The sequence below is a fragment of the Parambassis ranga genome, chromosome 12 (assembly GCF_900634625.1).
Source record: "Parambassis ranga chromosome 12, fParRan2.1, whole genome shotgun sequence".
In the NCBI taxonomy this organism is placed as follows: Eukaryota; Metazoa; Chordata; class Actinopteri; family Ambassidae; genus Parambassis; species Parambassis ranga.
The window spans coordinates 4,704,412-4,720,011 of NC_041032.1; the positions used below are offsets into that span (position 1 = coordinate 4,704,412).

General features: G+C 42.2%; 1 protein-coding gene across 4 annotated transcripts in view; it reads right to left on the bottom strand.

The window, feature by feature from the left end:
- The window catches only part of rxraa (retinoid X receptor, alpha a), an 88,599-nt gene extending 74,274 nt beyond the window's left edge, over window positions 1–14,325 (bottom strand). Inside the window, exons 1-2 of one of the 4 annotated variants that reach the window (XM_028417446.1) lie at window positions 14,242–14,321; window positions 13,965–14,140 (exon numbers count right to left, since the gene is read on the bottom strand). In XM_028417446.1, coding sequence (XP_028273247.1) covers window positions 13,965–13,992 — 28 coding nt within the window. In that variant the 5' untranslated portion in view covers window positions 13,993–14,140; window positions 14,242–14,321. Of the gene's footprint in view, window positions 1–13,964 lie in introns of all 4 variants that reach the window. The other 3 variants (XM_028417447.1, XM_028417448.1, XM_028417449.1) reach the window with 3 other exon arrangements.
- Window positions 14,326–15,600: the final 1,275 nt, after the last annotated feature.

The window sequence follows — 15,600 nt, forward strand, 5'->3', positions numbered from 1 at the left end:
GTACAAGGTCAAACATTATAGCAGATGTAAACCCATGACACTGATTTTCCACCAATGTTTTGGAAAAGCAAAGGCCTTATTTAAACCTTCTGTCTTCAGCAAAATCTTGATGGTCAGCCCACTCTTTGCCTCTTGCTTTGTGTATGTTATGTAAAAAATTACGACACATCTGGAGGAGGTGAACCTTTCTGAGCTTTTAAAGCCAGCAGTAAAATAATTACTCTTAAATGGGCCGATTCTGCAAAAAAAGGCTTCATAATACTAGATAATCATTCAATTTTATGAGTTTTACCTTTAAAATCTCTGCAGGAGCGATTAGAATAATAATTCTTGTATAATTAAGTCACAAGCAGTGAACATAAATAGCCTACATGTAGCGTTTAATATTCTGGATCATAAGAAGACAATAAAAAGGAGGCTGGGACTCTTTTATATCATTTATGTTACATGTTCAGAGACAGGAAGTTCTAAAGCTTGGCCCATAATAGCCTGTAATAATCTATATACTATCTGTGACATGCCATAGCAAATAGATCGTATGGATACAAACATTAAATGTGCAGAAATCACTTATATGTGTGTGTGATCTGTGTTCATTGGCAAAGTGAAACAGCTGAGGCTTGTTATGGGTTACAGTATTATTCCAAAGCCTGAGTGATCTCCCGCGCTCTTTAGGAATGGATACATGCCATGCATTCCAAGAGGCAACCAAACCGTTCCACTTGAGGGTGTGCCAAGCAGACTGCAGCTGGACTTACACAGACCTCCATCTAGATATTTATCCACCTCGCCATCAATCCTGTCCTCTAATCAACTAAATTTTGCAAAGCACACAGTGAACATACACACTGTTTTCTTTTCTCTTTATGAGCACATAATATGAGGCAGCTCTACATATCAAAGTGCATGAACTGCAAAAGATAAACTGTGATGAATTAGCGATGTCAATCACGGTTTCTGCCCACTGGGTTATTTAATATTGATTATCTGCCAATGCAGATGCTCAATCTGAGGCTTGTAACTTCCTAATGCACACTTGAAATACATTAAAGTTATTAAAATCAATCCTGTGTACATGCTAGTGAGCGGAATACCTTCCAATGCATGAAAAACAAATATGCATTCATACAAAATACAAAAACCTGTTTATATTTTTAATTCATTTGTTAATGCTCGACCCCCGCTGCTCTCGTTCACTGCTTCTTCATCCGAGCTGGTAGGAGAGGAGAGAAGCTATGTCTATGTCACCTACTAATCTTGATCTAGTCAGGATCACATCCTCAGCTTTTAAGATTACAGTACATTTTTATAAGATGCTTTATGATGTATTAAAGACTCGTTCAAACCCCTCCATGAAGTTAAAACCGGTGGAACAATAACTCATTGGCCTATTCTTATAAACAATTGTCTGGAGGCACCTGGTTGGGGTGATGTTTAGTCTTCTAAATAGCTTTTTACACTGCAGGTAAACCCAGAAAATAATGCTCTGATTTCATTTTCCTGCTGGGTTCAAGATCGTCAAGTTCAGTCCTTTCAAAGTCAACACCAACAGCACAATGTGTGTGAGGCGGCAAAGATGTTAGACATGAAAAGAAGTGAAAATGAACCTGTCCAACTGGGTGTCATGTTTTAGGCCACTGCCGGTCAAAGCTGGTACTGATAAACTCCTGTGACTACCGGGTCTGAAATTCTGAACATACCCCTTCCTATTGAAGGCAAAAAAAAAAAAAACAGACGTTTGAATCTATTGTGACTGGATGTGAGATGAGGACAAAAAGCAAAAGCTTTGGATAGAATCATACCCTTGAATTTGACAAGGTGAGATTTAAACCAACACAGTCATCATTTCTGTACAACCGCCTCGTCGTTCAAATTCCTGCCCATGTCAAGGATGATAAGATGACTTTACTAATAACCCATAGACTGCTTTCACACTGACAATCACTCTGTAAGTCAGCACCATGTCCTTCATATGAAGAATGTCTTGTTTTTTTTTAATTGGTTTGTCTTCAGTACATCAAGGACAGTGTAATATGCCACATATTAACACATCAGGAGTGAAAGAGAAATCCTTGAAGTCAGTCATAAAAACGGACAGCAGCCACACTGAGTGAGGACACAAAGAAAAGGGGTGGGTAGAAAGAAAAAAAAAGTGAAAGAGGAAGAACAGGGGAGCATGGCAACGCTTATAATCTATGGAAGAAAAAGAGACAGAAACAGAATGAAAGAGAAAAGAAGAGGCAGGCAGGGGGAGGCATACAAAACTAGGTCAAGTCACATGACTGGGATCGACTGCAGGCAGGATTAAATATCCTACAGCATGTGGTCATTTACACAACAAATGTAGATTTCATTTTATAAATTATTTCTCTTCCATGGGGGATGAGGCTCGGGCGTAGCGAGTGCGATGCTACGGCGTGTGCTGGTTTGGAAGCGAGGCTTTTCACCAAGCACAAAAACAGAGCATTAAAAAGACTTGAGTGAGCCGTTCCCTCTGAGACAGGAAACAAAGCGAGAGCCTGAGATAGCATGAAAATGATCATAACAGGAGGGGACACGGTTCCAGCATGAGACAGCTCCATTGTGACAGGCTAATGGCTGTAACATACACTGCCCATTATCCTGGGTAAATTCAAAGGACAGTGAAACGTTTAAAAAAAAAATACACACATATTTCAACTGCTCACAACGTGACAGCAAAAGCGTGCCACACTTTTAGCTTGTATGAATATCTTATCTGAATGGTCGAACAGCAAATAAACATAATAGATGTGAATTCTTCTGTAAAGAAGTCAGCTGCAACTCTAAAACTGAAGAGGTCTGATGGTGACTGATGCACTCTTATTGTGCCCCAAAAATGCTTGTATGAGTTGAATATGAAATGATGGTTGTATGTGCAATATAATGCAGTGTGACATGTAGTGAGATGCCAAATGCCACTGGTACCCCTGCCACCAGGCTCTCCTCTGCCTCCACCCAAACCCCCCCTCTACTGCATCGTAATAGGAAAACTATCGCTGCCAATCAAGTGAAAGACTGCGGGCTAAGCTGGTCATAAGCTCAGTCAATCCCCTGGAGGTCAGGATGTGGAATACCAATCATTCATTCACATCTGCGGTCAGCTGAGAGTGCAAGCTGTGTGTGTGTGTGAGAGAGAGAGAGGGCGGGAGAGACGGCCGCTGGACTGAAATCTGTTCCTAGCGGCTGGTCATTTCAATAACCAGATCTGAGCCCATCAATGTAATGTAATGCCAATAAGGATCCAGACCAACAAGTGGCTCTTTTCATCAATCGGGTTGACCTCTGTTTTTCAGGGTCAAGGACCCTGCACTGTTGACAGAGAAGCTGTGATTTAGAGATAAACCACTGAAAAACTTAAACCACTGAGAAGACTCACACCCTATGGCATAATGTGTGCATATATAAATATAAAACTGTTTATGATTGTTTCTCATTCAGTTCATACGGTAACTTTCAATACATCATGTTAAAGGAATAACTACATTATTTTTAAACATTTAATAGTATTATTTTGACATTCAGCTTTGCACTGTCTTGAAGGCCTATGGCAATTTCCTTACTTCAAATGCAAAGAATTATATGACTTGGTGTTTATTAGGAGCATTTATGTTATAAAAGCGAAACCCTCTGGTTAACCTTACGATATATATACTGTGCTGGCGCACAGGCGTATAAAGAAATCCAATAACTCTGCAATAATTTATTTGGATACTGCAGAGAGGTCCAGGTCAAAAGGTGAGGCACCTTTCCAGGGCTGCCGAAATGCCATGGGTGACATCACTGCACGTCTACCTGCAGTTGTCGCCAGATGAGATGAGCAAGCCAAGCATAAGGCTGCTCCAAAAATACTAAATCTGCCTTCAAGGGTAAAAACTCTTATCTCAAATAACAATTACTGACCAAGAGAGACAGAACGTCAGATCGGCTTAGAGCTGAGCAGTCGTGCCCCCCCCTCTTAAAACGTGGGGTCCCAAGCAGCGAAGCTGATTCAGATCAGGGGAGGGGAAAGTAAATGAGTTGTAGTATGGTTGTAATACAGGTCTGTGCGGAGATGAGCATGATAACCTTAAGGCACAGAGGAAATATTGTGCTTGATGTAGAGGTCATGTGTATTACAAGGCCCTCGGGCATTCAGATTCAAATTTTAAAGATAGCACGACCCTGTCATGATCTGATCACCATCACTGAGGTGTACCTACAAGAGAAAATGAATCAGTTCAATGGGACTGAACATGCTCAGTGTACTGCCTGTTTTCTTATCTGCGTATCAACATACACTTTGCATACAAAATGATTTTCCACTGAAGCATTGTTGCAGAGGGGGATTTTGAGCCAAAAATTGAGCTAGCATTTTGTGTTATATTTATTTGTTCCCACCGGTTTGTTACATGCTGCGTGTTCAGGCTTAACAAACCTGCAAATCTACCATCCCATACCCACAAACAGACAAGGCACGGACTAATCTACCATTACACAAACACATACCGCATCATCAACATCAGCATTCCTAGAAAACAGTGCAAGTTGTCAGCTCAGCCAGGCAGAAAGATGTAGGCCAACTGCAGAGCAACAAGGGAGAAAAAAAATCTGCTCAGTGTCCTCACAGAAAGAGAGATGATTGACGGTGTAAATGTTTGCTGCCACATTTAGATAACAAGATAATAAAGGAAACTGGAACTACTGTACACTGAAACTAGGGGTGATGGTTGCTGTGTGAAAGAAGTAAGCAATGATTATGGGGGCGGGGGCACAGCATCAGTAAGCCCATCAGAAGGAGACTGAGATCCATCTCTTTTGATCAGCACATCACCGCATTAGCATGTAGCTCTGCACTCTCCCCTCGCACTCCGAAGTAAGCTACCTGCCTGTCAGCACCGCCGACCCACAAGGAGCCTTGCCCAGGTAAGACATAAGGCACTGGCAGCCTGTCTGAATCTTAATTGCTAATGAACACAGGCTTGCTTTGCCTGCAATGAGAAGAGAGAGAACTGCTCTTGTGATCCTGCTGCAGAGACAGACAAAAGCATCGCTGTGCATCTGTAATGTACTGTAAGGGCGCCTGTAGCTGAACGCAGCACTGTGGACTCTTGAGTGATACAAAGTGGAAGTGTTGATTACATGCAGAGGCTTTTTAGTGAAAGAAAGGCAAACTATGTACATCCACTTCAACGACAGCAAACTACTACATGCATGTGTTTAAAAAAAATAAATACAAAGGTAGTCTGTCTGTGTTTTAATCATACAGTGGCTCTTTCATATACCACACACCAAACAAAGGTTATTTTTTTATCCTGCAAGTTAAAAGTTTATCATCTGTAGAAAGTAAAGGCGTTCTTTTTTCCCCCGTTTTTTTTTTTTTTTTATGAGGGGTTGTGTTTGGCTCAGGTCTGGCCTAAGTCTGGATCCATAGCCGGATGCCCTCTCACTCCTGTGCCACTTAATTAGCCCGGCCCTGCACAAAGGGGAGTTGGTCACATGGGCCCAATTTGGCCTGCTATAAAGTCTGCAAGGGCTCAACATGCATTACTTTGGGGGTATTTACGTGCCTGCTGCACTAAGGTAAGAGACTTTGAAGATGCAGAAAACAGGACGGAGAAGAAGTGAAAAGGAGGAAAAAAATAACTGAAATGAAAGGAGGGGACCCTTAAATTCCAGGGAATTTTTCCAGATGTTGCACAAATATTCTGCTGAGGCAATCCAGATGTGCTCACTCTGTTTATTCCCTCCTTCTGCTTTCTTCTCTCTCTTTCTTTCTGCAACCCCCCTACCCCTTCCTCCTTAAAGCAGCCCACATCACTGTTCCCTGATAGTGCCTTTTAAGTGAGGGCTTTAATAGCCCCCAGGGCACCTTAGTATCCAGTAGAATCCTGTAATAAACATCCACTCTCATTCTCTCCAGCCCATATGTGTGTGTGTGTGTGAGTGTGTCAGAGAGAGGGAGATTAGCTGCCTTGTTTTATCGCTCTTTGGATCAATTAACAATTAACTCTGTTACTAACAATAGCAGCACTGATGAGAAAAAAGCCATACAGCGAATGAAGCAAGACCTAAATAAAAACAACATGCTTCCTGCTTCCTGTTCCTGAACTGATCCCATTTTTTTTCTCTACCACTTCTTTCCCTCTCCTCACCTCTGTACAAACGCTGTCATGTCTGCTGAGGTTGCTCCTCTCCCACAGAGTGTGACCCAGCCACAACCCCTGACCTTACTTCTCCCAGACAGCACACTCAGCCACTCCGCACTACACGGCTCCACATGTATACCACTTCATGAATCAGCATGGCAGGGTCTTTCTAGCGCCACCAAAAACAGAGCATACATGCGGTACCATCAGCTTATCGTACATATGGTTCATAGAAGTATATGTACAGACTTGTATGGTGTATTCTTTTTAACTGATGGTAATACTAATTTACAGTGGAAAAAAAGTCAGCTGAGATCTGCATTTACCACCAAACACACACTGCACACACTCCAATATATTTTCAATAAGCTAATATTTCCATATAATACAGGTACATATCAACTAATATGCAGATACCAATATGTGTGATGCCAATAGCAGATAACATCAGCGGCCCTAGTGCTTTGGCTGTCCATTATCTTTCTATAGGTTCATACATACTTCAATGAACCCACACACAACAGTATATCTGGGACATCGTATCCTTATTTGTTATCCATATCTGTGATAAGTGGGCTGGTAATTGTGATAATGGTCACAGTCTAAATTTCAGACATACTTGTTTTTTGTTTTAAACTCGATTATTAATCAATTTATACAGCAAAAATGTTGGAAGTTGTGTCTGCACAGAGAAGCTACGCAGCTAACCCAAGCCCTTCCAGTAACAACAACCTCACACTCAGATCTGTCCTGTTTAATCAGTAGCATTCTCCTTTAGTCTCCACTCTAGGCTAAAACAGAAGAAAGCATCCTAAATGTGACACTTGAACTTGTCAGAGCCGTTGAACCTGTCAGCACTTTGGTATGTAGAATGTTTAAAACAAAGACATGGCCAGCACCTGTACGCCTGCCTGCCTGCCTTTGGTCTAATAAACCTGGTTGTTCCACTTTAGCACATACAATATTCTTAAAGGATTTTAAGCTGAGAAACAAAAAACATTTATTCTGTCTTGGAGGCTTGTATGTAATCAATTTACATGTTTTTTCCTTGAGGCTCAAAGGGAGTTTCCTCTGTCTAATAAGCATGTAAACACATTCTATAGCTGGTACGAAAAAAAAAGAAGAAGAAGAAAAAAGAGTCAACATTTTAATACTCTTACTGCCTTCTTTCATTTTCCCTTCTTTAAGTGACTAAGTGGAGCTTGGTTAAAAAAGGAAATAAGCACCCTCTTACTCTGGTCTCACTATAGTCAAACAGAGTTTATGTTGGAGCAATTTACTACGTGTTACACGCTTGTCTAATATCATGTTAGCCTTATTGTTTTGTATTAAATGGTTCTACTGTGTGATTTTACTGCAAGCCCTGTCTGCAGAGTAAATTTCCCTTATGGGACCATAAAATGTTAAAATAGATTAGAACACATAGACTGAATGCTGTGGGCAGGAGAGGGGAGGGAACAGCTGTGTGAGTGTTACTTGATTACAAATGGCACAAGGAGAAATGAAAACACTGCGTGCTCTTCAGGGTAATATGAGTGGCACAATACAGCATGGTCGTCTGTCAATATCTGGAAGAAGTTAGGTGCTGTCGTTTTTCCGGATAGACTGCCCCTCCCCCTTCCACCTTTAACACCCTTCCACCTTCCTGCCGTTGAGAACATTCCTGAAACCAGACGGTCGCAGCAAGGTGTCCAAGCATAGGTGACAAAGCCCTCCAGACGTCTGTGCAGCACGTCTGTGTGCAGGCTGCCTGTGCGAGGCGTGTATGTATACAGGTGTGTGCGTTGAGGCCGAGGGGGCCACAGTCTAGGCGGATGTATGAACATGGTAAACCTGCAGGCGTCAACAAACAGTTAATCACTGTCTCACTACTGCATGTAGAAGGAAAACCCACAGAGAGGCACCCTGTTATCTGACAGGCGATCATTCTTCTCTCTCGCATGGTAATTTGTGAATATAATGCAAAAGCTCCAGTATGTTCAACACAGACATTTAGGCTGTGTGTCTAAATCTAAGTTGACCTGCCTCAATCTGATTTAATATCCCTCTGTATCCATCTCATTAGGTAGTTCCTGTAATGGATCGTCTGTTTATCATAATTGCAGTCACAGACTTTAATCGTACGGAGTGGTTTAAGGAGCCTCTGCAAAAGTACAAATTAATTCTAGTTGTGTTAGTTGTAAGAAGGACATGAAAGTCAAAGAAAAACTTTCTAACGAATTATAACTTGGGAGCTCACCTTTCACTGAATAGCAACTACAGCAATCCTCAGAAAAGGAAGGAACCTTGATAAAGTTTCTCTGAGCAACATGCCTAGATAACAAAAGAATAGTGATTTTACTTAGAAAGGCATGTTCAAGCTGGTATCGAAGAACACTAAAGACGGAACAGAAGCTCATGTAAATGTGGATAACATGGTGAGCATAACAGGGGGCCGGAAATCTGTAAAAACATACATCAAGTATAGCAGTTACTATAGAAACAGAACAAGATCGCAGGTGGCTACTGTTATTATGAGCAATGTAATAATTTTCTGCAATTAAGGTTGATGTAGAAGGCTGGCCTATTCAATATTAGCAGCTGGTTAGGACAGAAATTGTAGGGACATTGGATGTAAATGACCACTTTATAAAAATCAGCTTTTATAATGTGTATTCAAGAGAGGCAAGGAAAACTCTGAAGTAGAAACAGCAGCTGAGGCATGTTGCTGTGCTGCACTTTTCTGAAAAAAGTTGCTCACAAAGGTTGGGATTTTTCTATTGGGGATATATTATAACCTATGATAGTGCCACATTTATGGTAAATATAGGGACCAAAGATTGTTATTGGATAAAAATCATTTACAGGTAGCTTTTCAAGGTATGAAACGATCACCTTAGAGAACTGAGTCACTGGCTGTAATAAGCTACCAGTGTTTGTCCACACAGGCCACTTTGCCGCATTCTGTCTTGGTCTAAATATAAATTATGATCATTCCCCAATAAATACATTTTTAAGTATGAAAGCCTCTCTGTGTGTTCAAAGCAGTCTTATATCTATTCCCAATTAGGAAATGATTAAATTTGAACTCTTGAGTTAGGAGTGGTCACAAATTTGCCATTGTGAGGCATGTGTATCTGCGTCATATCTCAATTTGATGCCAGCAAGTGAAACACTAAGCATAACTGGCAAAGGTCAAAAATACAGAAAAACAAAGGTGCATGATCTCAGTTAAGACATGAATTTGTTGCTGTGCATGTGCACAATAACACAACCTCTCATCCTTTCCGCTTGACACTGCTGCCTTCTGCTTATACCCAAACACCCACGTGCACACACCCACCCAGAACACCACAGAGCTGTTCTGCATGTTGTGGGATCGCTGTGGCCCAGCACTCCAACGGTACATTAGGTGACAGACAGCAGCTAGCTGCTCATGACCTCAGTAAAAAAAAAATGATGTAGCAGTGTGTGCCTTAATGACCTCACTCTGTTTCTGCTACAGCAGTGAGTGTTTACATGTACATACGCATGGGCTGCACATGTGGTGTGTACTGCATGGAAACAGCAGGGAAACATGGCTACACCTGAATATACAATTCGATTAAAATAACAAACTTCCCAGTTGGGAGCCCATAATTCTTCTGCAGGAACATCAAACACATCATTCAAGCTTTTGATCATGTTGCACGGCAATGATACTTCAACCAGATACACTACAGTAACCCAGTGTAATGTAAACTAAAGTCTGGCATACAACAAGCGGAAAAAAAAGATCTACAATGATTTCTTGTACACTTCATGTGAATTAAATCAACCTTCTATTTTTTTTGTTAGAAAAGTTGTTACTCTCATTAGAGCCAATTACAATTAATGTGGAGGAAAATGTGCACATAAGGAAGAATAGCATAAGATGAAGGAGCATAGCATATCTTGGATTCGCTCGATTCGCCATTCCTCCCCAGCGAATACGCATCAAAGCCTGCACGCTCATAACATAATTAATAAACACATCATAACTGCCAAGATGTTTTCATGCATAAATCGCAATCATAAAAGAAGACTCGACAGTTGTTTTTATTACTGCAAACATGCCAACTCTGAGGATTGTGGAGGAGAGAAGAGGGTAGTTAGCCTCTGACAGCTCCTGTTTTTTAGCATCATTTTTCTTATTTGAAATAGTTTCTTTCTATCTCAGTGCAGATTAACCTTCCCGACCGGTCCCTGTCTCTGCAAACGGAGAGACAACAGCTCTGGCTGCACTAGGTCGAACCGACCTTCCTCTCAATACGAATTATGAGTGTGATCTGGTCAAATCCCCACAGAGACTACGTTTCCACTTCAAAAGAGTGGCTGTACGCACCCTGAATAATGCCAGCCCACAGAAAAGCCATTCAGACACTCAGAGGACCTACAATAAACCCTGGGACCAACTGTGCTAAGAAAGAAGTGAAACTGTTCATATAAAACGGAACAAGCAAGCTTCTGTACATTGAAACTGAATGTAAATTAAAAAAAAACACAATCAACATATCAAGCACTGCCTGGTTCTAGCATTTAAAGACAGAAGTTACTGTCCTTCCACACAACAGATTGAACGCCAAAGGCAAATTCCTAAAATGATCGAGCATATGGGGAGCAAAGGTCAAGGTGTGAGGTGCAAAGTTCAGTGCAGCCATTATCAATAAAGACCTCCTGCGAGCGAGGAGCTCCTCGGACAAATAATTAACGAGCCTTAGATTCGATCTGCGATTTGCGCATCAGAAAGCCTTCAAGCACTTTCTGATTCATGCTATGTTTAGAGCATAAACAAGTGTGGGCTGCAGAGGAGAGACAAGAGAGCATGACAGGCTCAAATATGCATTGTTTTATCTGAAGCCAACGCCAACTTCTTCTGCCAAGTCATGAAGTATAGGTAATGCTCCACGCCGATATTCCATGAAGAGAGGGGGGAAAAAACAACACGCTTGTCTACACAAATTTTGTGGTGCTCATAGGCGTGAATCCGCTTTCTCTTAGTTTAGTTTGGAAGATGGCATGGGAAAGTGGAAGGTGGGCAACATAGAGGGAGAGCAAATTTTCTGTGATTTGCTCGAGTTAAAAGCCTTATGGGTGAGATTGAGAAAGAGAGAAAAGGGGGAGAGAAAGAAAGAAGGAGAGAGAGAGAGAGAGAGAGAGAGTGTGTGTGTGTGGGGGGGGGGGGGGGGGGGGCTGGCTGTCACTTTAAGCCATTAAGTCTCGCTATAAAACTCCTCCAATAAAAATGACAGCTGCAGGCCCTTTTCTCAAAAGGGGAGCAAAAGCATCACATCAGGAACACAAAACTGGACGGCCGTAAAAGACAAACTTGGCCAAATGCTTTCGGCAGTGTAATTCCACCAGCCCACTCCCACCACACACACACACACACACCTCTCCCAGTATTACCTTTGTTCCTGAGTTACTGCCAGAAAAGGAATGCAGCCTTCTGTCCCACCACTACCATTACCGCACACACCACCATGAATCTCACTTTCTCATCAAAGACCATGAACTTCATTGATTTTGGAAGCGGGTGTCTGTGAGGTTGGGTGACAGAGGCACCTTATGTTCCCACAAAAAGAGAAGTTTAGTTAAGCTAGGCTTAGGGACACATACCTATTTTTGCAATCAGGCACATTTTGGCAAATTCCTAATAAGTGATTTTTGTCAATTTTCAGTTTTTGTTTTGTTTCTCTTGAAGAAAGTATCCAGTCTGCTCATTCAACAAAAACGTCAAAAGCAAATTGAAAATTTTCCTTATATAAGACAACTATTCAAAATTCTAGCTGAAATGTCCTAAATTCTTTCTACTCGCTTTACAATCTCAACAACCTTCTGTACACCGTCTATTCTCTGATCCCTCTTAGAGATAAGTGAGAAAGAAAAAGAAAATCAATAAAACCAATAAAAACCAGACGTGCAACATCCAGCTGGTGGAATTTCATTAAGGGAGAACTACCTAGGTGCTGACATATTTGCCACAAAGTAATCAACCAAACAGAAAATCAATAACTGCAGATCAACTTTAAGAAAGCAGCTTTTCAGCTCGCAGCTGTTTACAATCTCTTCCTGTTCCTCTCAGTGTTTATTCCGCTGACAGGCTGTCATGATCAGCCTCATAAAAGGACACATTCACCTTTCAATGTCATCCCTTCAGTCTTCATAGCTTAATGTCAGATATGAAGAAATGAAGAAGTGGAGTGTGTGTGCGGGGGTGTTGATAGTGGGGAGCACATATCACTCAAGGGAGGTAGAGGGTGTCGTCATCACAGCCAACAAGCGATCCATAATTATAAAAATGTACCGGCTGTCATTTTAAACAGTTGCATGTCAGAATTTCTAATGCAGTGAGCCAGATAATTACGCTGAGTTAAGCGGCTAATCGATACATTCAAGGACTCTGCTGCAGATCGCCACGTCCTTGAAGTGGCCAATTAGCAATCAGCGCACAAGTGGCGCTTGATGAAAGTTTAAACACAAATGGCGATTTGAAGAGCGACAGATTAGGGTTAGAGGGGATGAGAAAGCTGCTGATGCAGCATGTGCCGCAGCTCGGAGGAAGAAAGTGTTACTCTGGGGCGCTTTAGTTAGAGCTACTCTCTAACTGATGCACGTTTAGGCAGCCTGAAACATCAGATCACTTTGGACACACAATACAGTGCACCTGTAATAACAGCCTGTCACTGTGTGTAACGCCGGCGGTTTTCTGGGGAAGCCACATGAAGGGTGTTGTGGCGGCGGTGTCAGCGAGTGGCCCCAACCTGTAACAGAAGGAAGAAAGCGGACCCCGGCACCTAAGAAAGTCCCAAGTGAACCTCCTCAGCGCTTACAGGGCGGCCGATGATATGTGTGGAGGTGTAACACGACGCTCTCATGACAGGGCGGCAGACACAATAACAGGGATCGCCTACAGCTCTGCGCCTGTGTCTGCTCCAGGGGACAAGGGTCTGTTCACTTTGACAAACTTACAGTAGCATTCAGCATTAATGATTTACAGCGTGGTGTGCAGCAGTCTGTTAGAAGTTAAGATATTAAAGAGCCATTCAAAATGACAAGTACTCACACACATATCCTGTGTGAACACACACACACACACACACACACCATAGGTTACTTCACCACTTAATGTGAAGGTGTCACTAACTTTAAACACACACACTCAATAAGACAAGCAATATTGTTTAACCACAAGCATGCACGGAAGCTGATATGACCGCAAGTTAAACCAAGTCACGTGGAAAAACAAGTTTTCAAAGGTTTTCCACTCATATTTTTTATATATTTTTAAACACGTGACAACACATCAAGCTAACTTAACAAGAACTAGCTTAAACAGCGAAAAGTTTAAATTCCTCCGGCTCTGCAGTCATATGCTAACGGGTGGGGGGGAAAAAAGTACACAAGTTCACCTCGGTTTGTATTTTCTCTTCGACGAACAGACAAAATATGTGGATAAAAGTTTATTCAAAACAAGTTAACTGTAGCGCGCTGCCATCCCGCAGCGGTGTCACTCCGCATCAAAGCGAAATGTCATCAGCTCGAATGGCAGCATTAGATATGCAACATAGCGAGCGTGTGTCTGGTTTCACTCGAAGAGAAGTCCGTGTCGGTGCAATTAAATAAAGCAGCGACCGCTCCGGCACGTCAACAGCTTCAAACACGCATTTTGCTTTTGTTTTGTTTTTTTCTGTTAATGGCAACTCGCTGCTCCACGCGCTGTCAAACAGCAGCAGAAGAAGAAGAAAAGAGCAGCTAATGTACACATGGAAGTGCTATCAGAAGCACCGCAAGCCTTTGTCATTAAACAAACAAACTTACCCAATGACAAGAATGGTTTGGTTTCCATGACTGTAGGTTAGCTCATGCCAGCTGAAGCAAACCTCGATCGGGGAGTTTTTTTTTTTTTCTCCCTCCTGCACGGGCGGCTGCAGGAGCAGACCGGAGCGGACCTGCTGGGCGCCTGCTGCTGCTGCTGCTGCTGCTGCTGCGGACCTCTAAAAAAAAAGATGAAGACGACACTTGGTTCTAAAGCGGTAAAAGTGACAGGTCGATGTCTCGGAAGATAACCTAACGTTTTCTGCCTCTGTTTGCTCACTCAGCTGCTGCTGCGCTCACACTCCTCTCCCTCTCTCTCTCTCTCTCTCTCTCTCACTCACTCCGCGTACAACAACTCCAACTACTGGATCTGCACTGCAAAGGGACCTGTGCAGGGGGTACTCCCACCAACGCAGGCCGGCCTGCAGCGACGCGGCGCGCAGGCTTACAGTAAACTTTGAAAAACCAAAGGAAAAGAAAAATGCACGTTACATGTTACATGCTACATGTTCTCAGGCTACAGTTTGCCTTGAGGTAGTTTTTTTTTTGTTTTTGTTTTTTTAAATGTGAGCAGCTATTTTTCTCGGTGTTTATCTCTTGTTATTTTAACCTGGTCACATGTGTTGAACCAGGGATGTTGGCTCAGCAGACAGATTTTTTTTTTGTTCAGCTCACCACTGAGAAAGTCTTTCCTAGAAGCTGCCACAACATGACAAAAACAAAAGATATGCAACAGAATCAAAAACCTGTCTTGAGCAGGGTTAAGTGCCTTGTTCGAGGACAATCTGACTGCAAGCAAAGATGGACAAACCTTAAAGATTTTTTTGATAAGTTGTTTTTAAGTTCACTGTGAGAGACGTCTTAGCATCGCCTCAGTCCAGCAAGAATGCTTGCCACTGATTAGTTCCATCCTGAGCCGGGATTCGAACCTGCAACCTTTCAGTCTCCAGCCCAACCTATTCAGAGGAAGTGTTACATACACATACACAGTGTAATGGCAGGATCATAAAGCTAGCACAGAAGTAGCAAAAAATGCAGTACCTCAGATGCCCACTTGAGGCTGGCTCCAGAAGTGAGGCAGTCCAAAAAAGATGAATAAAAGAAGCAACAGTACAGCAGACATACCTAACCCTAACTGTAGTAAGCGCTAGAATGCTAACACTTCCAGGTTTTAAATCTCTTTCCTGCTGAATTATATATAAACTGGATTAGAATCTATTTTTATGCATGATTAAGAGTGTTTGAGTGACAGGTGGGTGTCGTCACAGATAGTTGACTGTCTGCCAAAAATGTCTTTGCCCATGTTCAGATTAGCTGGAAGTTATTGGAGTCACAGAGGGTCCATCCATCATTATGTACGGTCCATGGCTCTAACACACCTCCTTTTTCATTTCGTAGGAATTTTGCGGAATGCTGGTAGCAGCTGACCTCTTTATGTAACCTTTTTTTTAAAATAGTAGTGTTGCAGCAAGTGTTGCACAAACACATGACACATTGGCAAATACCTATGGCAAAGTTCATTTCACACAGCACCTCAGGGACGTACGGATGAGTAAAGATCTATAAAGTTTCTTTTACTGTTTGACTTTATGAATCCACGTTAAGAAACACTTTATCCATCACAGATCTTAGAACACAC